General features: G+C 54.9%; 2 protein-coding genes across 5 annotated transcripts in view; both read right to left on the reverse strand.

Moving 5' to 3' along the window:
- Positions 1-308: 308 nt before the first annotated feature.
- Positions 309-4,858, reverse strand: LOC135419573 (intestinal-type alkaline phosphatase-like). The gene is given in 12 exon segments (XM_064666114.1): positions 309-690; positions 895-916; positions 919-1,011; positions 1,135-1,328; positions 1,437-1,569; positions 1,683-1,752; positions 1,832-1,966; positions 2,040-2,212; positions 2,312-2,486; positions 2,561-2,676; positions 2,831-2,947; positions 3,506-4,858. Coding segments are annotated over 12 exon segments (1,611 nt in total). The 5' UTR covers positions 3,588-4,858; the 3' UTR covers positions 309-389.
- Positions 4,859-4,964: 106 nt separating this feature from the next.
- The window catches only part of DIS3L2 (DIS3 like 3'-5' exoribonuclease 2), a 182,295-nt gene continuing 166,973 nt past the window's right edge, over positions 4,965-20,286 (reverse strand). For all 4 annotated transcript variants that reach the window (XM_064666095.1, XM_064666094.1, XM_064666097.1 and 1 more), the window contains 7 exons: positions 15,532-15,715; positions 14,282-14,368; positions 9,582-9,729; positions 9,334-9,464; positions 8,995-9,099; positions 8,217-8,318; positions 4,965-5,513 (listed from right to left, as the gene is read on the reverse strand). In XM_064666095.1, the coding sequence (XP_064522165.1) occupies positions 5,415-5,513; positions 8,217-8,318; positions 8,995-9,099; positions 9,334-9,464; positions 9,582-9,729; positions 14,282-14,368; positions 15,532-15,715 (856 nt within the window). In that variant the 3' untranslated portion in view covers positions 4,965-5,414. The remainder of the gene's footprint in view (positions 5,514-8,216; positions 8,319-8,994; positions 9,100-9,333; positions 9,465-9,581; positions 9,730-14,281; positions 14,369-15,531; positions 15,716-20,286) is intronic.

Raw genomic sequence — 20,286 nt, forward strand, 5'->3', positions numbered from 1 at the left:
CTTGTGCATTGAGCACCCTGCTCTCTGCCCAGACTTTCTTGAGTAATAAATCCATGGATGTGAACTAAAACTCTGCTCCTTGCTCAGCCCCATTCCAGGAATGTACCAACCCTTGTGTACTGTGCCCCAGCCTGGCAGAACTGGGGAGGACATGACCTCCCCTCACCATCATTTCCTTACCTCCTTCACCCCAGTGCCTTCAGTGCTGGTCCCAGGGGGGAACTAGGAGCCATGACCAGCTGGGAAAACTGAGGCACAGGGCAGCACCTCAGGAGGTGACCACCACTATGAACCTTTGCACAGTGGACTGAGACAAACAACATGTGTTTTATTGCATCCCTTGGTTCTGGCCACAGTGGTGATCTGGCTGCCAAGACCCTCAGAGGGACTCAGCCAGGGGTTCTCAGCCCCCCACCATGAGGGCAGACACACAGAGGGCCAGGAGGGTGAGCAGGGTCTGTGGGGAGCACTGGGTGCTGTGGGAGGCCCTGCGGGCTGCCCTGCACCCAGGCTCTGTGGCATAGGGCTCGAGGCACACGGCGTAGGCCATGGCATGGGCAATGTAGTGCTGCTCCTGCACCCCGTGGAAGAGGTGGGCCATGGGGCCCTGGGCCAGCACCACCACGTCCTCCCCACTGTGAGTCTCCGTCTCCAGGGGCACGGCTGCCTGCTGCCTGTAGTCCTTGTCCTCTGCAGTGGTGAGAGGAGAAATAGGGCTGAGGCTTCCCAAGGGTGGGGGGAGTTCCCATTACCCCGATGTCAGAGCAATTCCTGCCCAAGTGACTCCTAAGCCTCGTGGTGGCACCAGGACCCTGTGTGTCCCCAGTGGCTGTGCCAGAGGGATGCTGTCCCCAGCCACCCTGTGCCTCCACCCCATTCCCAGTAGACTCCTACCTGCAGCGGGGAGGCTGGCAGCTGGACGGCCCCCGTCACGGATGCTGTAGCCAGGACCATTGCCGTAGAGAATGCTGGTGTAGGCTCGCTTGTCCTTGGCTTTCTTGGGGGCCAGCCCTGACACAGGGAAAGACATTGTCACCTCACACCTTGCTCCACACCTGGGCCAGATCAGCCTCAGGTGGGAGCAGAAGGCTGAGGTGGGAAGAGGGATGTTCACTCCCCCTCCCCAAGACCCACCGAAGATGGAGTTGCCACGCGGTGTGTTGCCCCCAAAGGTGAAGACGTGGGAGTGATCTGCTGTCACCACAGTCAAGGTGTCCAAGGGGGAGGTGAGCTCTCCTGCCCGTGCCACCGCCTGGTCCAGCATGACGGCCTCCATCAGCGCCTGCTTGGCCCGCCCGCTGTGGTGGCCATGGTCGATCCTGCCACCTGCACAGGGAACGCAGCCATCACCCTCATCCCCTTGGATGCCCACCTGCTCCCAGGACCCCCATCCCACCCCAGTCCCAGCCACACTGCCCGCCTGGAGCTACTCATCTTCCACAAAGAGGAAGAAGCCATTGGGGTTCCTGCGCAGGATACGGATGGCCTTTTCCGTCATCTCCACGATGGAGGGATCCGTGGATGTGTTGCGGTTCAGCTCGTACCTCATGTCTTTGGGCTCAAAGAGGCCTGGGGGAACAAGGTGAGGAGGGTCCATGGGGCTGCTTTGTGTCCCTGTCAGCACCTCTGGAGAGGGGTGGAGGAGGAAGCATTGCCAGTGGTGCAGGCAGTGATGCTCCTACCCATAAGGTGGCTCACGGAGTCATCTTCGACCTCATCCAGGCCCTTCTTGTCCCAGACGTAGCGGGCACCCTTCCAGTGAGAACAGAGCCAGTGCCAATGGCATGTGCCCCACGCCCGGAGTCACATCCCCTCTGTCCTGGCACGTTACCTGCTTGGCACTCAGCCACTCGGCAATCAAGTCCCGGCCATCCTTCCTGGTGCCATTCTGGTCTGGGTCCTCTGGGTACTCGGGGTCCGGAGTCCGCTTGGGGGTCATGTACATCCTTCCGCCGCCCAGGATCACCTGCCCGGGAGCTCAGCAGACTCTCCCAACATTCCTGGTGCCCCCTCCCTCCCGCGCCCGCTCCCCAGCTCACGTTGATGTCCGTGTTGTGCACTAGCTGGTAGGCGATGTCCTTGCAGCCGTCCCGCAGTGCCTCCTTGGGCATGTTGGCATCCGCGTACCAGCTCCGGCTGGCCGAGTGGGCGTAGGCTGCCCCGGGGGACGCGTGCTGCACCCGCGTGGTCGTCACAATGCCCACCGACTTGCCTGCAGCGTGGGTAAGGGTTTACAGGGAGCCCATCCAACCTTGCACAGCACAGGGTGGCCATGCCAGGCTCTCTGATAGGGTTGCCTGCTGCCCCATACCCGCCAGCCTGGCCCGGTGCAGGATGGAGTCCACCTCGTTGCCGAAGGTGGTGTGGCATTTTCCATAGGTGGCTGCCCCACTCAACCCCAGAGTCTTGGCATTGGCTTTCACCCCACAGAGGTAGGCGGTGCCTGTGCCAGCACTGTCAGGCACCTGACGGTCGATGGTGTAGGTCTGGAAGCAAGAGGGGTCCAATTGGGTTTTGGTCAGGGGCAGCAGGAATGTCCCCCCAGCACTGCCCTGCTCACCTTGGCCAGGGCCATGTGGGGAAAGGTCTCCATAGCCAACATGCTCTCCTCGCCTGAGCCACCAGCCAGCTGCCCCTTGTAGATCCGAGCGGCCGACATGGTGGACAGCCCCATGCCTGTGGGCATGTCCAAGTCACAGGGTGGCATGGGCCAGGACCAGGGACAGTCCTGCCCTTCCCAGGCACTGCCCTGTGATCTGCAACAGCCCCATCTTCTCATTAGTCACATTCACCAGCTGTTGAAGGTCTGGCAGGGACCCGGGGCACTCACCGTCACCCATGAAGAGGATGATGTTTTTGGCCCGCTGTCCCGCTGGCTGCAATGCCAGGGCCAACTCCAGCCTCCTCCTGGCCCCTTTATTCCAGTAGCTTGGGGACTTCTCAGCATCTGGAGGTGAGAGCAGAGCTGGGGGTGTGCAGGGGCACTGGGCACCCTGAGGGGCTTCAGGGGCACACCCCAGGGGTCCAGAGTGGGCATCTCCAACAAAGGTGAATTTAGCTGCTCAAAGCCCCCTTCCAGGAGGGACCAAGAATCCTTTGAGGATCCACATGGCCTTTGGCACACCAGTATTGCTCAGAACCCACCTGCAGAGAGGAAAACTGAGGCAGAGTTTGGCAGGGAAGCTCCTTGTGTCTCTTGGCAGAGGGGATGGGGTGCCCAAGCACCAGCCCCCATGGTGAGGGTGTAATGGCCGGGCAACTCTGGCCGGCTGTGACTATGGAGTCACTTGATCCAAAGTCAGTGACCAGGGCAGTGGAGATGGGGAGAGCAGGGACAGGGCCTGCTTTGGGGGGAAGGTTGGGGTCTCAGACCACCCTGAGTTGGCTGTGAGGGTTCCCCTTTGCTGGTATCCCATGGGAGTTGACAGGGTCCCTGGGGACCCCCAGGGAAGTGACACCAGCCCCAGCACCCCCCACCAAGGGCTCTTACCCCACTGTCCCACACGTCCCCTGTCAGAGGCTGCAGATGTGAGCTGAGCGAGGAAGCAGAGGAGAAGGTAAGTTCCAGGAGTAAGAGGCCGTCCCATGCTGCCCACTCCAGGTCCCTCCTGGAATGCTGCCTGAGTCCAGGGCAAGGGGACAGCCCTTTATGGCTCTTCCCAGTCCCGTGAGACGATGGGCTGATAACATTCCAGGACTATCTCCCAGCCCTCCCAGGGCCCTCACAATGCTCCCGACCCCCCTGGGGCCATCCCTGCCCCCACCAGTGAGGCAGGATCTCCAGGCCCATCCCTAGGGACCTGGGCACCTTGTGGCCCCCAGCTCCATGGTTTTCTGCAGGACCCCGGGGGAGCAGCAGGGGAGGGTGCAGGGCGAAGGGCTGTTATTGCAGACAGGCTGAGCCAGACTGGGCTGGATTTGCCTGGTTTTCCCCCTGAGACAAACCCAAGAAGGGGGACACTGGGCTGAGGGGTAGGGGATGGACATCTTGGCTTTGGTGTCTGTCCTCCAGTCCCCTCTTCCAGCAGAGCCACACACTGCCTGTCAGGTCCTGGGTGCACTGGGGCAGCCCATGCCAGCACACCTGCACAACAAGGTACCTGTTGCAGGCAGGGAACAGCCCCATGTCACCAGTACCAGTTGGCATTCATCCCTGACTGCATCAGGCCATCCGGAAAGACGCTGCAGGAGCATAAACCCTGGGGACTGCAGGTGTCCCTGATGGCTTTCAGGGCTCACCAGCTCCTGGGAAGTGTGTTCTACCCACTCCTGACCCATCCCAGGGCCTGATCCCCCATCCTGAGCTGGGCATCTCAGATTTGGCCAGCTGCTGGTTCCTGCCAAGGGCAGATGTGTTGATGCCAGGACCACAGCTGTCACCACTGATGAGGAAGAGTGATGCAGGGCTCCCTCCCTGCTTGGCAGAATGGATCCATTCCTTCTTGTCAGACTGTCTTCCAGCCACTACTTGTGATAAAATGGGAGCTGTCAGAGCAGCCCATCCCTCCCAAAACATCCTGCACACTGTGGAGGGTGGACATGGGGACAGAGAGCAGGCAGAGGTGCCTGGAGATTGCAGAGAGGTCGGTCCGTCTGCAAGGTGCTGGATGCTCTCTTGACTGGCAGGGAGAAGCAAGGACATGATGCTGCAGGGTCCCCAAGAAGGGTTAGGCTGGAGGACAAGGTGTGAGGGACTGAGCAGATACATGGAGACTCCTAGAGAAGGCTCAGACTGAGGGACTAGCCTCCAGACTGGGAGCTGGGAGCCCCTTTCCTGATCTCTCACGCCTTCTGGACATGCATACCTGGGGGCTGGGAGAGATGGTGAGATCACTTGGATTTCATAATGCCTGGGAAGCAGAGGCAGGGGGAGGCACCAGGCTGCCAGAGAGATGAGTTACTGCTGGGATTCCCCGGCTGGGGGAATATGGAGGGCACAAAATAAGACCTGCACAAGCTCCATGTAGGGCTGCTGATCCGGCTTTTATTACATGACACACAACCCTGCAAGAAACCCTCCTGTATGGCCCCACAGCTGCATCTCAATGCATCCCACCACATCCCACCTGGGATGGTGGAGCCAGCCCCTCTCCACTCCTGGGGACATGCATGCCCACTCGGCCTTCACCACGGGCACCTGAAGCTGGGGATGGACACCACTGCTTTTAAAAAAAAGTAAGAAAGCATCAAGCTAAAAATACCCAAGAGTAGAAATGCTCTGCTTGGGGCAGGCTCAAGCTCTGAGCCCTGCTCCCAGCTGGAGTTAAAATCCAAACCAGAAATAAAACCACACTGGTTTTAAAACTCAATCCCCAAAGTCCTCATGGGTCCCTTCTGCCTCCAGCAGGTGCCGGTGCAGGGCCTGCGAGGTGAGGGAGCGTCGGGAGTGGGAGCACGTGGAGCCTCCTCTGAGCTCACTTCTCCGGCCTCGGTCTCTTGAGCAGGGCACTGTACTTGAGGGAGCCGCTGTCCGCCGTCAGCACCACCTCCACCAGCGTGAAAATGGTGATCACCTTCAGCCAGGGAGAGAAAGAAAGAGAAAAGAGAGTTTTCAGGTGACTGACAACACACTAAGATTTGCTTAGAGCCACTCTGGCTTTTGCTGCCTCCACCAGTGTACCCATGGGGAGCCAAAGAATGGAGCAGGATGGATTCAGATAGCTCTGCTGGGGTCCAGGGTGCTCCTGAGGCTGGGGCTGGAGACAGCATCTTTAAGGGCAATACCATAGGCTCTGAAGCCAGACAGGGAACCCAAACCGACCTAAATGAGCCTCCCAAAACATCCTCACTTATTCCACTTGTGTTCTTTGCACAGTCTGGGAAGGATTATGGGCAATTATCCCCTTGGCTGTGGGTCCCAACCTCCCCTCAAGTCCGCTCGTGCCTTCCCCCTCCAGCCACATCATCCCTTAATGAAGCTTGGCCAAGTGCCAACGGGAGCTGCCGTCAGAAGGGTTTTCCACATCCCACTGAGCATTTTATCAGCATCCCAGAAGGAGGGAAAAACCTGTCTGTGCTCCCACAGTGAGAGGAGACCCAGAAGGGAGCACAATGGATGAGAGAGATGCAAGGGAATAAAACTCCCAGAAAATCAATCCTTCCTGTTCAGGAAAGGCACTGCTGCTGCCACCTCCTCACTCCTCTGAACCTAGCTCTTCCTGTGATTCTATGGATCAGAAGTGTAAGGCATCGATCCAGTCTGTCCTTGAGGCAGAGTTCAGGGGCTGGCTGGGACACTGGGAAGGGCTTTCCCGGGGCCATGGCCAGGCACCTGGGGATTTGCTTGCTGGAGCCTGTCCCCAAGCCCTGTGCTGTAGCAGGGCTTGCTGGGGCCATCTGCTTGGGGCTGGCCCGCAGGAGGAGCAGGCACAGAGCTACCAGGGTAACCTTGTCCAACCCTTCCCAGCTCATCCAGTGCCAGCTGCTCCCAATTAATCATTCAGAGCAGGAAAATCTCACTGAGATTTAAATGTGGCCAGCGAGGAGCAACCTGCAGGGAAATCCTTCTGCAGTTGGCTGCCCAGAGAGCTGCTGGCTACTGAGCACCAGCCCCTGTCTGCCCCAGCTGGCTGCAGTGCAGGAGGGGGTGGTCAAGGGACAGCCCCCCAAATCTGGGGGAGTCAAATGGGTATTATCAGGATTCTCCCTTGCAATCCTGCCTCATTCCTTCGCTGAACTGCTGCAAAACAGCACAATTTCACATCAAGTTCCCCCAAGTCTTAGATCCACTTCATGCTCCACCCCTGAGTGATGCACACTTGAGGTCCTGGTCATCTTGAGATCACAGAGAGATGAAGGCAATAACTTCCCTCTGTGGCAGGGACAGCCAGCCCAGATCCCTGCACAGCTTCCCATTACAGCCTTCTCTGACATTCCCACTGCCTGGCCAAGCTGAGCTAAAGCAGGAAGCAGAGGCCAAGCACCAGGTCCAGGTGGGGAGGTGCGGTGTTTGGTGCTGTGGGATGTCTGGGAGACATCTAACGTGGTTCAGCACAGCTCACAGGGAACTGGCTCATCCCAAGGCTGGAGATTTATCAACTCAGGGATCTGCCTGCTCCCATAGGAGAGTTCTTGTGTTTTCTTAGGAGGTGTGGAGGGTTTGTGAAGGAGTTTCCTCTACCAACTGTTTGCTTAACCAAAATGGGCCCTGCTCATGCTGGGGCGTCATTTTTCATGCAGCTCTCTGCTAGGGTGTAAGTGATCCCTGCTCCTGTAGGAAAGCAGGAATTGAGGCCACTTCGGGCCACATCCAGGGAGCTTCTCTGAGCCAAGCTGAGAAAGGAAAGCTCAGCTTCAAAGTGAGGGAGGCCTGCAGAAACGCCTGCAGCAGCCGGGGAGCTCAGCCAGCTCTGACTGCAACATCACCCCTGGGAAGGGAAGGAAAGGACCGTGCTCTGTATTAGGAGCCCTAAGTGGGCAAGGATGGGCTGTGCTGGGCTTGGATGGCAAGGGGGCTGAAGTGCAGAGCCCCCAGAGTGGTGCAGGGAGAGGCTGGGATTCAGCCCTCCCATCCCCACCCTGGCAGCAGGCAGAGATCACAGCAGTCAAAACAGCTGTGATTTTAGAGCGATGCCAGACAAAAGCTGGCAAAGAAGCACCACTTAATCAAGCCAGACAAATGCGATTGCTCCCTTTGATTGAGTTACCAAGTTAATAGATGACAGGGACACAAAAGAGAGATTTCTAAACGCTGTTAAAACATTTGACACTGCATCTCAGGAAGTCTGATTTAAAAAAATTCTCCTAATTGGGGCTCAACCCTGACACAGGGATGGAAACCCCAAGAAAGGGCCATTTCAGTGAGGGTGCGAAGAATGCCAGGATGGGGGGAAGGGTCTAGACTGGAGCTGCTTTAGGCCTGATCTTACTTAACATCTTAATTGATGATCTGGAAGGAGGAAGTAAACAGCACATTAATTCAATTCCTGGAGGAAACTGAATTGGGAGGCAGGGCACACAGCAGGCAGGGCAGAGACTGAAGGGTGTGGAGGGGTCAGATGTGAGGGTAGTGATGGGATGGAGCAGGGCTGGATGTCAGAGGAGGTTAAGATCGAAGTTGGGCTCACTGGGGACACAGAGAGACAGGAGGACCCGACAACCTGTGAGGCAGTCCTGCCTCCCAGACCTGTCCTTACAGACATCACAGGTGGGCATTGCACACAGCCTCCATGCCACCTTCATGGTGTTGAGCCTGTCCCATGCTGTGGGGGTCTTACCTGGTGCACAGATTCCTCCTCCAGCTCCTCTGGTTCCCACATGAGTGTCAGCTCTGGCTTCTTCCCCACCTTCTGGAAGCGGAAATCCAGCAAGGGCAGCGCCTGCAGGCAGGAAGAATATTGGGAACATCCCCCTACTCAGCTCTCCTCCTTCACTTTGCCTGTGGATGGGGCTGACGCTGCTTTGCCCAGCACGCTCTTTAACAACTGAGATGCAGCCTGTGAGCCTGAGCCTAGCACGTAAATCAGGGGCTGCTGTGATACACCATCAGCCCATATATCACACTCTATGTCCTGTTTAAAGATGTCATTGCCAGCCATATAACCAGGTTATTAAGAGAGGATGCTGTCACCAACCGCAGGTGCTGGCCCTGCACTGCTGTCACAGCCCCAGATAAACCACCTGATTAAATGAAATGAAAACCAAGCCTCGCTCCCTGTCCTCGCTTCAGATCCATGCTCATCTCTGTTCCCCTGAATCTGGCTTTATTCCCTAGATTAGGCTAGATTAGCCAGCACATCACAGGGAGAAGCTGGTCCTCAGAGCCTGGGCTGATCCAGACCCTCAGTCCCTCCCATCTGCCCAGGCTGAGGGGTGGAGCGGAAACCCCATGAAGGCTCACTCCCCTCTGGATGGCCTGGCTTGGGCACAGCTCTGCTGGTTGCAGGGTGGCACAAAAGGGCACCAGGACAGCCACTGCCTCCAGCGGCCCCAGGCTGCTGCAGCCATCTCTGGTGAGGCAGTGCTGGCACTGTCTCACACTGGTGAGGTACTTACATTGCAGTAGATACGCTTCTGGATTCCAAACTTCAGCACAAGGACATCAAAGGCCTTGCTCAGGACACCCATCACCATGGCTTCTGACTCCAGAGGACCACATTCCTGTCAAGAGACAGGGCTGTCACTACACAGCAGCCCTCATCCAGCCATTCCCAAGGGGAGCCAGTGTCTCCAGGTCCTGGAATCTGGCAGTGGTGGTTGCTGAGTGTGTCCCCTCACTGTTTGCCTTTCCTGATGCCAAGTGGGCAGCCACAGCCCCCCACCTGGCGGCATCTAGGCTGAGCCTTCAGAGGGAAATCCAGAGATGCCTTGAGGGAAGACAGTCTTGGCTCTTACCCTGACGAAGATGGAGAAGAAGAGGTCACCGCTGAGCTCCTGCACCCTCTTGGAAGCCATCTTCCGGTCATTGCAGTGATCTGCCTGTCTCTGGATGTCCTCTTTCTCCATCTTGATGTGGGAGCTGGCACCTGCAGAGGGGACAAGTGACAATGACATGCCCATGCTCCCTCCCGCTACAGAGCCATGCCATGGCACCCTGGCCCCAGGTGCCCAGGCCACCCCCAGGAGCGGCCGGGCACACCCACCGAGCGAGGCGGAGAGGAGCCGGTGCACGATGATGTCGGCGTAGCGGCGGATGGGGGAGGTGAAGTGGGTGTAGAAGGGCACGTTCAGGGCGTAGTGGCGAAAGAGGGTCTCGTCCTTCACGACACCAGTGCAGAAGTAGAGAGCCATCTGAAAGGGGGGAGAAACGAGGGAAGGGTGTGAGCAAGGATGGTGGCAGGACCCCACATGAGGCTGGAGGGGTCTGGGTCTGTGTGACAAGAGCTCCAGCAGCCAATGGTCCTTCTAATGACATCCTGTGTGCTGATGGCCCTTCACTGGTTGCTCAGTTTGGGCTGTGCAGGGACAAGGCAGATGCTGCAGAAACTGAGCACAGAACAAAAGGTGCAAAGCCACTGCAGGGAGCTGCTGGCTGCCAGCTGACCCTGCCTGGCTCACGGACTGCATGAACTTTCACATCACACATGGGTTTAAGCATTCTCCTGCTTCTGTTCAGGCCCTGAGGCTCATTAGACATCCTCCCATCTTCCAGGGGAGAGCCCAGCTTGTTCCATGCCCACCTCGGATGCTTTCCCAACAAGGAGCCTTGCAGAGTGGCTCCTGTGCAAGGCTCTTTGGTTCTGGGTCTGTCTGCAGGCTCTCCAAGTACCTACCTGGAGAGCACTGTGAGCTGGGATAAGTGGCTCCTCCATTCACCAAGGAAGAGACAGCCCTGCTGTGATCCCTGCTGCTCCATCCCACCATGACAGCTGGGAAGCAGAGCGGATGGACTGCCCATCTAAACCAGCACCAAGGCAACAGCAGCACCGTGTTGCCCAGAAGTCTCTTTAGCAGGAACCTCTCCTGTGTCATCCCTGTTATCCCACATGTTACAGCTTTTATTTTTACATCTGTGAAACACCAGCTCTCAGGACTGGGAAAACAATGGGGGCCGAGCCCAGGCGGGGAGGGGAGGCTGTGCAGGTCAGGGGGGTTGCGGCGGGGTCACGGCACAGTGGCGATTGAATGAACCCATTTAAAAATAAGAGCAAGTGATTTAAAAAAAACAGGAGTAGCCAGCTCTGATTACAGAGCTGTCCTGGGATCCTCAGTTTGGGCAGCTGTATCCTCCGCTCTCCAGCCCAGCAGCACAGCCAGCTCCTGCTGAGCAGCAACGCACTGATCCGGGCAAGTAAATAGAGAAGGTTAAAAAAAGCAGCATCAGTCCTGGCCTTATTATGAGACCCAAGAGCTGGGATAGGAGCTGCGGTGGCTGCCAATTTCCACAACCCAGAATTAAATTGTTTCTGATGGACTCCACAAAGTATGGTCTCCACTCAATTAGCTCGGCTCCCACCGAACGAGGCTCTGTTGGGCAGGGAGAGACGCCAAGCACTGGAAGCTGCTGCGGGAGAAGATGAGTGCCCTTGTGCAGACAAGCAGCATGAAATCTCAGGGGATTTACAGGCACTTGTGCCAAGCTTCTGGGCAGAAGGGAGGAAGGTCTTTACAATGCCAGGCAGGTAGAAAGCAGAGCACCAGACAAAATCCCTGCTATAGGGATTTTCCCTTCCCCTGGGAAGGGTCCATTCCTGCCCTATACCCAGCAGTGTTTCAAGTTATGCTCTGCCTTGTTTCAAGTTAGAAAAGATGCTGAAGGTCCTGTGCTGTTTGCTGTTGTCTGGGGCACTTCATCTTGATGGATGCGCTGGCCAAACCAGGCTACTGCAGGGTCCAGCACCATTTTGGACACCCTTTTGGCAGCTCTTGACTCACTGACGTTGGCATCAGCTTGGGTATCACAGCAAAAATACTCCTTTGCGCTGTAGCAGGGTGACACACTGCAGGGAGCCCAGTCCAAGCCATATCTGATACCTGTCCTCACCACCATGACCACACTACCCAGTGACACTAGCCTGGCATAAAGCAGATGCTTTCTTATTAACAAATTTGACTCACAAGTGGTCTCAAATCCCCAGGGTTTGCTGCAATCCCTGGAGAACTGCCAGAAGCCTGGAAATAAATTAGCCCCAGCCAACCAGGGGCAGCTTTGCTCTCACGGACAGATTGAATCCCCGAGTGACTGAGCCCCTGAAAAATGGTATGTCGCTGCTCCTTCATCTGTTACAAGGCTCCTGGCATGGCAATCCAGGCGCTCACCCAGACACACGCATTACCAGTTGCTTCCCATCTCCCTCCTCCTTCAAGAGGCTGATGCTTTGACCACCAGCATGCAGTGAAGATGGAAGACACAAGCTTGGCACAATGAGGGGTTAAACCTATGGACAGGTTGCTTGGGCTGATTTAGCTGCAGCCTTGTCCCTGAAACACCAGCTTTATCACTGGGAGCTGAGACATGTGCAGGGATACAGGTGACGACTCAGTGCCCTGACCAGACGGTCTCGCCACACCATCTGTCGGAGCGATGGCCCAGCCCTCGACACTGTCCCGGGCCCCCATGTGGCTGTGCTCCACAGCTGCCAACACTCAAATCTGTCCTCTACGCCATGAGGGACCGTGACATCCAGCAGGATGGGACTGATTCTTCCATCTGCTCTAACACTGGTGGCAGACAGCAAAAAATATTAGTCCCGGGGAAAGCTCCTTCCTCCCGGAAGCTGTCTGCCCTTTCCAAGGGGTTCTGACATGGCTTTAAACTACCTGTCCTCTGTGTTTAGCAGTAGGAACAATGATGGGAATCTGAACTGCTCGGGATTTTGGGGAGCTGCAAGTCCACCCCACAACGAGTGTGGTCAGAGAACAGAGACCACCGCAGTGCCATGGTCCTTCCCTAAGGACTGGAGGTCATGTGGATCCACTGCTGTAAGCACACACTGGGCTGGATTGGAAAGCTGCCCTGGAGACAGGAGGGCACCATCTGCTCACCTGGCCGATGGCTTTGGGCAAGCCCAAAACTCCATTTACAAACTAAATTGCATAAGCATATCCCAGGATTGAGACTGATTTCTGCTTCTTCTGGTTCATGCACCACTTCCAATAATGACAGCACCCCATCACACACAGGAGTAGCGCCCTTCTGGGGAGTGCCAGCAGATGGGAATGCTGCTTACCATCCAGACACAGGCTGCCCTGCAGGGCCAACAGGCTCAGCTGTAAACAGGGTTTTGCCTATTATGGGAGTGTGCCTGGCAGCAGGTTTGCCAGGTATGAATGGACCTGAACTGATGTGCACCTTGATCTTCTGATGACAAAATGAGTCTAGTTCCTGCCAAAATCAAGTCTCATGGAATATTTCCTTTAAAAGTGCTTCTTTCTTCTTTCACAAACTGTCTGTCAGGTATCTACTCTGCAAAAGACTTCATCTCCAAAACCTTGATATCTGTTTCACATACAGAGCTAACATGTATTCACAGGGCTAAATCTTAACAAGAGCCACTGTGAGGTACATCAGAGCACACCCACCACTTCTCCAATCAAAGTCTCAGGAGACCACAGAGGGAGAATCTCAGCAAGTCAGTGGGTCCCCAAAACCCCATCTCCTCCTTGGTGCCACTGCAGAACAAAGTTGCATTCTCCTTGCTCATCCATCCTGGTCAATAGCCAGGCTTACTCCACGTGCTTCTACTGGCAAAGCCTAGGCTTGTGCCAGTCAGCAGGACCAGAGAGGGACTCCAAGGAATGCATATCACCAGTGCACCTTCCACCAGAAAAGAAAGATGTAACAGAAAGGACCAGAATAAACCAAAGCAGGCCATGGGTTCTGGGACAACACAGTCAGCTCCAGAGGACACTCCCTCCTCTTTACAAAGCAGCACTCCTGAGCTGGGCACGTAGATGAGGGGGGGGATTTACAAAACGGCTTCAGACCCCAATCCCAGTTGGAAGAAAGCATTAAGTCCCTGAAGCACAGCAGGACTTCAGGCAACTGCTAATGAGTAAATGAAGCAAATAAGCTAATTAGAAGAGTGACAGTCAAATGAGTGATGTTGGGAAGATGATTCATTCCTGCAGTGATAAGCAGGCCACAGCAGAGAGACCATTTCCGGAACATGCCCCTTCTCCCTGTGGGGTAGGACTTCCCTAAAAACAGGCTGTGCTATGCCCAGTTGCAAGTGCAGCTGATGATTCACAAAAACTTTTTTTGATGGTGATAAACACCCAAATAAGTGTCCTGAGCTGCAGATGCACCAAACATGACAACTGGTGTCAGCAGCACAAGCCTCCATTGCAGTGACTGTCACAGAAAGCCACTTGGGCTGGAGGGAGACCAAAGGTTTTCCAGAATTTCCCTGATTCTAAGAGCAGACTGTGCTTATGGCCAGTTCCACATCCCTACATCATCCTCACTCTTGATTCCTTCTTTAGACCAGTTGGGATACCATGGTGTGAAGAAATGGCACAAACATGAACCCTGGAGCCCATGACCAGCTCTTCACAGAGCAGGCTGGGTCCTTGTGAGTCTGCTGGCACCCCACATGCAGCTTCAAGGGTGAAACATCCAAACACAGGATGTCCCAACAGGGACATGGAGGATGAGGAAAGACTCAGCCCGACCCTGCCATCCAGTGAAGCTCTGTTGCCCAGGGGATACTCCCACTGCCAGCTACACAGTGCTGGAAGCACTGGGGGAAGCTGCTGGCAGCCCCAGAGCACCATGTTCAGTGTTCATTCACTCTCCCTGTGTGGAACAACCAGCTCAGTAATGCAGAAGGGGCGAGGATTGAAGACAGAGCCACAGCAGAAAGCTACAGCTACAGCCAGACGTGTCCAATGCTGTTCTCACCTGCATGGGCCTGGAGAACATGTAGGTCAGCACTTCTTTCCTTGCTCTGGAATATTTGTCAACACCAAATATTTCATTTAGGCTTTTCTGAAGGAGAAAAGAGAGAGCATTCAGTATTGGCATGTTATGGTGGTAGAGTGACCCAGGCAGACCTTACTGGAGCAAACAGCAGCTTGTCAAAGCCAAAGTCCTCCTTTTCCTGCAATTCCCCTTATAAGCAAAAGGTGCACATAAAACTGGGCTTTGCTGTGGTCCCAGCAGCCCTGGCAGGACTGCACACAGAGTCCTGAGTACTGACCCACCTCCTGGGCTCAACGGCAGGGAGCACCCAGGGCACAGGGACTGCTGGCTCTGTCTCCAGTTGTGCAGTGTGCAAGAGAGCCCATAAACCCTCTCCTGACCTGTGCCTGGCTCCCATCCAGCTACTGAGAGCTTCAGCACATGGACTAATGGGACTCTCGGGAGATGTGGATATGGGAGGTCACTGGCTGGGGCTAGCAGTGAGGAAGGGCTGGAGGGTTCAAAGTGCAGGAGAGGAGCTGAGTGAGCAACCCCGTGTCTGCTGACATAGCCTGGGCACAGCCAGCAAGCGGGGAAAGCAGTCCCAGCTGACGGAGGGGTGTGCAGGAGGCCAGTGGGGATGGGATTAACAGAGGATTATCCACAGTCCAGTTGCTGCGAGTAAAGAAAATCCTGGAACCTGTGCTGCACTGTTCAGCTGGAGTTCAGCCTCAGGACATGCTCAGCAGAGGAGTGGTCGGATAGCTCTTGCACTGGCTGCATCTGACCTTTCCCAGAACCGCTCTCCAGTCCTTCCCAGTCACCCTGCTCCCCACCCAGCCCTCCCTGAGACCTGCAGCAGCCCAGACAGAAACACCCCCTTGCACAGTTACTTTCCTTGCAGTATGGAGCAAATTCCCTGCTCAAGACCTAGCTAGAGAAGGCAGAGAAGGAAATATGGGTGTCCCAGTGAGTGCTCCTGCACTGAAACATCCTTCCCATTGCAGGGAGGGCAGCGCTGGGGTCACCTGCAAGGTCCTTCCTTCCCTGTTCTAACCTCTGTGCACAACATGGCAGACCAAGGCAATAGCGAATGAGGGAGGTGTTTTGTTTTGGCATGGAATAGCTGTCAGCTTTGCTTGGGCAGAGAGGGACAGGGAATAAACCACGTGCTGCCACAAACATCCCATCATGTAGCTGCCCCCCCTCTGCCTCCATTGCCCTGCTGCCCGCCAGGCCAGTGCACTCACCTGCAGGGTCCCTGCACTGCTGAAGTCGATGTCAAGGCCGACTTGGTTGCAAAAGTCCATGAGGTCTTTCAGCAGCTTGGTTTGGGGTGGGGGGTGGCGGCGAAGGAAGGCCTGCTCGGGGAAGAAGCGGTAGATCCGATGGGCCACGGCCATGTTCGCCAGCAGCATGAACTCTTCCACCAGCCTGCAGCATGAGGGAAACAACCCAGGCCCCAGTTAGAGAGGGGAGTCCCCTGGCAAGCCAAGCCAGTCCACAGTGATGGGAATTAACACGACACAGGGGGACAGGGGAGCAGCTTGTAGTTGCTGTCATAAGCACAGATTAGATGTGAGACTGCAGCAAATCCCCCCAAAATTCTCACTTTCTAGCTGAGGTTTCCCCAGAGACTCAGAGTAAGCTGCCCTGCTAGCACAGACAAACAGAAGTCAGTGAAAAATTGACAGCTTAAATTAGGATAAAATAATCTCCCTTTAGGTCATTTTATCTCCTGAAACGCTTGACAAGCAAAACAAACGCCGTGCGAAAGATAGCATGGAAAACAAACACACATCTCTGTCTTCCTGGGCCAGAGAAAACAGTGCCTTGCTCGCTCCCCATCCTGAGCTCGACATGTGTGGTCAGGCCCAGCCACCAAGCCCTGCCCCAAGCTGGCCTTCCACCCACAGCACAGCCCAGCCAGTCCCTGGGCAGGGCAAGCCACTGGCATCACTCAAGCAGGGCTGCCTTTGACATCCAGGCAATGGTGAGTCCTCACTTTCCAGCTCTGAATGCACACACATTGAATGTAAACCTCAAGGACTACACACCACTAAGGAAAGCAGTCCCAGCACTAGGGATCATCTTTGATGCATTTATGGGTTGTGCTACCAGCTGTAGGGCTGTGTCACAGGAGACTTGTTTACCTGGGCTTAGATAAGCAGAGAGATGTGCTTAACTGGGCTTCCTGCTATTTGCTGCATGTATTCCCAGGGCTGCTAACTGGTGCTAATTGCCAAAAAAGATAACAGATTTACAGAAGTAACCTCATCCTCCCAGCAATGTCTGAGCGAGCTGTGCCTGATTATGCCGGCTCAGCCCTGTCCTCCTGCAGGCAAAGCAGCGATTCTGCAGGGCTGGCTGGGGGACCAGGGCTGGAGCCAATAATCCTGCAGCTCCCAGCTGCACCAGCCACTGCTGGTGAGACTGGCCAGGTGAGATGTGCAGGGTGCTGTGCTCCTGGGGTACTCGCTACAGCAGCAACACATTCTCAGCCTGGGAGTATTTGCCAAGAACTCAAAAGGGAAAGGAAATAAAGACAAGCCCAGAGAAGGAATAAGTACCTGACAGTGATAATCTGCAGTAGAAATATTAGTCTTTAATGGGAAGGAGCTCCCTTATTAAGAGCCTTGCGGATTCTCCCAGAGTGTTTTGTGCCAGAGGCCAACACTTCAGACCCCACAGGGAGGGCAGGAGAGACACCCTGGCACAGGGGCAGTGTGGGCGTGGGGGAGCAGCGCAGCCTAAATGGGAATGGGCTGCTTGCCCTGTCCTTGGGAACACCTGCCCATGGGGAGATGCTACCAGAGGCCAGGGGCTGGGTCGGGTGTGGGCAATGCCCGGTGGCCTGAGCAGGATCAGGACACACTCCTGAGGGACCACTTCCAAGAGGGCTGAGCCAGGCTTTTGATGCTCCTGTGCAGCTGAGCCGGCAGATGGCAACCTCGGTCCCTCTATGGCCACCGGCTCCGGGGGGGGTGGTGGTGCGGGACAGCGCTGGGCACCCTGGGGTCGGGGGCAGCCAGAGGCATCCAGTGGGTTATGGCATGGCCATCCCCATCTCCTGTGGGTGACTCACCAGCTCTCACACCAGAGGCACGTGGGAACAGTGGCCTGAGGACAGGTGTGAGGCTGTGCCAGCCCACGCTCACCCCTGAGAAGCCCTTTCTGCCCAAGCCAGCTTGTAGGGAAGCACGAAAAACAGTGTGGGCTGTGAAAGGCAGCGCCTCTCCCTCCCTTGGGCTTTAGTGAAATGAAACAGGGAGACTTTTCCAGCTCTAGCCCCAGCTACACAGATTCATGCATGGGCAAAGGTTGGCCATGGAGTCCCTGCCTGTTCCTTGAAATGTGGCCTCTATGGAGTGAGATGTAAACCCATTTTTAAGGACAAAGCAATAAACAACTGTGAACAAAATCTCCTCTTTGGCACAGATATAATGGGCTCATCACATATCCCAGAGACAAAACCTGCAAGTGAGTGCTCAAGCAGCTCCTGCCATTCCTGTTCCTGTTGAGCACTGGAGTGTGAAGCTTCATCTCTTACCTTCAGCGACACTTTGGGCTGAATGCAGTTGCCACCTGATTATTAAGTTCTGCATTTTGTTTTACCACTCTGGGGCTTGGGCTTTTACAATTTCCTGGAGATATCCTTGTTCTGATGTAGGTAGTACTGAATGGAAGCTCATACCTAAGCATGCTCCTGCCAGGGATGTTTTTTCTCTTAAAGTAAAACTGATAGCCCATATTACCCACTTTACTCTGCAAAATCCCATCCTGGGGAGCACCCAGGAGCTTTGCATCCATGACAGGGTGTGGAGGATGTGACTGTAGATATTCAGAACTGAAAAAGTACTCTTGCTCTCTCACCCAAAGGCAGGGGCAGGCTTTGGGAGACACGTCTGCAGTTCGGGCTTTCAAGGAGCAGGTAACACAGATAAGGCTGGACACTGCCCTGTACCTGGGGGAAAAGAAACCCCAGGATCTGATGGGTTTGTTTGTATCAGCTGAGGTTAACGAACCCAGAGTGCTCTGAGAAGGCTGCAATGCCCTGTGGGCTGATGCCAAAACACTCTGCACAGACAGAGGATCCTTCTCATCTCTGGATCACTGTGGGGTCATAGAACTGCTCCCCACACACTGCAGCAGTCCTGCAAGCTTGAAAGGGAAGAACAGTGTGGGGCTACTCCATAGTAACTCCTAGCCAGATTTGTTCTAAACATCAGGAGTTAGTCCCCAGGGAGAGGAAAGCAGCTTCCAGAAGGCACGAGTCACAGCTGGCTAATCCAGAGCATGTGAGAGCCTGCCAGGGTCAGAGGAAACAGGCTGGGGACAGCGAAGGAGCTGGCACCTGTGCCTGGAGTTAAGCCACGTCATCTCCCAGCAGAGCAATGGAGTCTGTGGCTCAGGACATGAGGAGGTAGACAAGATCTGCATCAAACAGCTTAATGTGGTGGTCTCATTGCACCTAAAAGGAAAACTTTATTCCCAAGAGGAGCTCACCCTGCATAGGATGTTGGTGACTCAGTAGGATGAGCCAGGGTTAGGACAGCCCACAAAGCTGGCAAGGCTTCAGGTGCCAAGGAGGAGGAGGGCACAGCAAAGCTGCTGCCTTTCTGCCCTCCCCATGTGGCTTTTTAGTTGCACTTTTAGCTCACCTCCTCATCAGGTCTTCAACTCAGCAAGCACTATGCTGTGCCTTGGAGAAAAGCAATGGATGCTGAGGCTAGTGGGAGCAGAGGCTGGCAGCAGCCTGGATCCACACCAGTGCCTGGTGCTGATGTTACTGGGAGCTGTGCTGAAGCCCTGCTAACTTGTCGGCAGGTCAAATGACAAGAGGTTTTGGGTTTGGGTTTTTTTTTTTCCTTTTTCTTGAAACAGCCTAGCTTGGAGTCTGGCTCAGTACAGCTGGCAGACAGGAGTGCAAAGAAAAATATTTCATGGCTAAAAAAATGGAGACAGAAAGACTGGTCCATCTGAACACGCACTGAATGAATCCCATGTGAAATGCATTCTAACACCATCGCTACAGTTTCCTCTGGATTAGCTGAGCTATCCTTGGCTCCTGGCTCCATAAAATCTCATAAACAATTTGATCTGAACTTTTGCCCTTTCTGTGCTGATGTGAAGTTTCCTCTGCCATCCCACAGACAGGGCTAGAGGTCAGCAGGTGGCTGTCCCTCCCATAGGTGCCTGCAGATCCCAGCTGTCCTGTTCACCCAGGCTGCAGGAGGGAGCGTTTCCAAATATGTTCAGTGCATCATTTAACATGTGCACATGCGAGAGGGAGGAGAGGGAGTGATGGGATGGCTTATGAGCTCTGTAACATGTACATCTCCTGTTGGATCTTTCAATACTCTGATTTTTCTTATGAGTTATGTGAGTGAAATTCATAATCTGCCTTATGCAAGAGGTTAACCTGAGTGTATGGTTTACACTCAGAGATGAGTTTCAAACATGACCAAGGCATACCAGTCCCTAAATCTCATCAACTGCTGGGGAGATTACAGGTTCCTGAGGTGCTCTTAAATGCAGGCCTTGGTGCTTTTCAAAGTATCCTAAATGATGGTCACAGCTACTGTAAGCAAAAAGCCACCTATAAAACCATCCAGCTGAAAAGGACTGATGTAATCTCAATGGTAGCCCAAGCTACTGGGCTGTAACTCCTCTCAGACAGCTCCTGCCAGAGCCAAACATCCATGGGACATGGGAAGAGGAGCTACACACTCAGATCCTGGAATTGCTTTAGTAGCAGCATTACCATTTGCTCTGTAAAAGGTTAGGCAGACACTTCCCAATCTCTTGATAGCAACCTTGAAAAAATATCGACACCCTTAGTAAGTTGGTTGGTTGATGGCAAATAAAATACTGGTTTCTCGTGCCAAATCTCTGCAGAGCGAAGCAGGGCAAGTAAAATGTCTATTTGGCTGCTTGTCTCCATGGCAATACAGCCAGGCTGTACAGCAGCCATCGAAGTGCCCACTCTCCCTGATTAACTTGAC

The sequence above is a fragment of the Pseudopipra pipra genome, chromosome 10 (genome assembly GCF_036250125.1).
Source record: "Pseudopipra pipra isolate bDixPip1 chromosome 10, bDixPip1.hap1, whole genome shotgun sequence".
Taxonomy (NCBI): domain Eukaryota; kingdom Metazoa; phylum Chordata; class Aves; order Passeriformes; family Pipridae; genus Pseudopipra; species Pseudopipra pipra.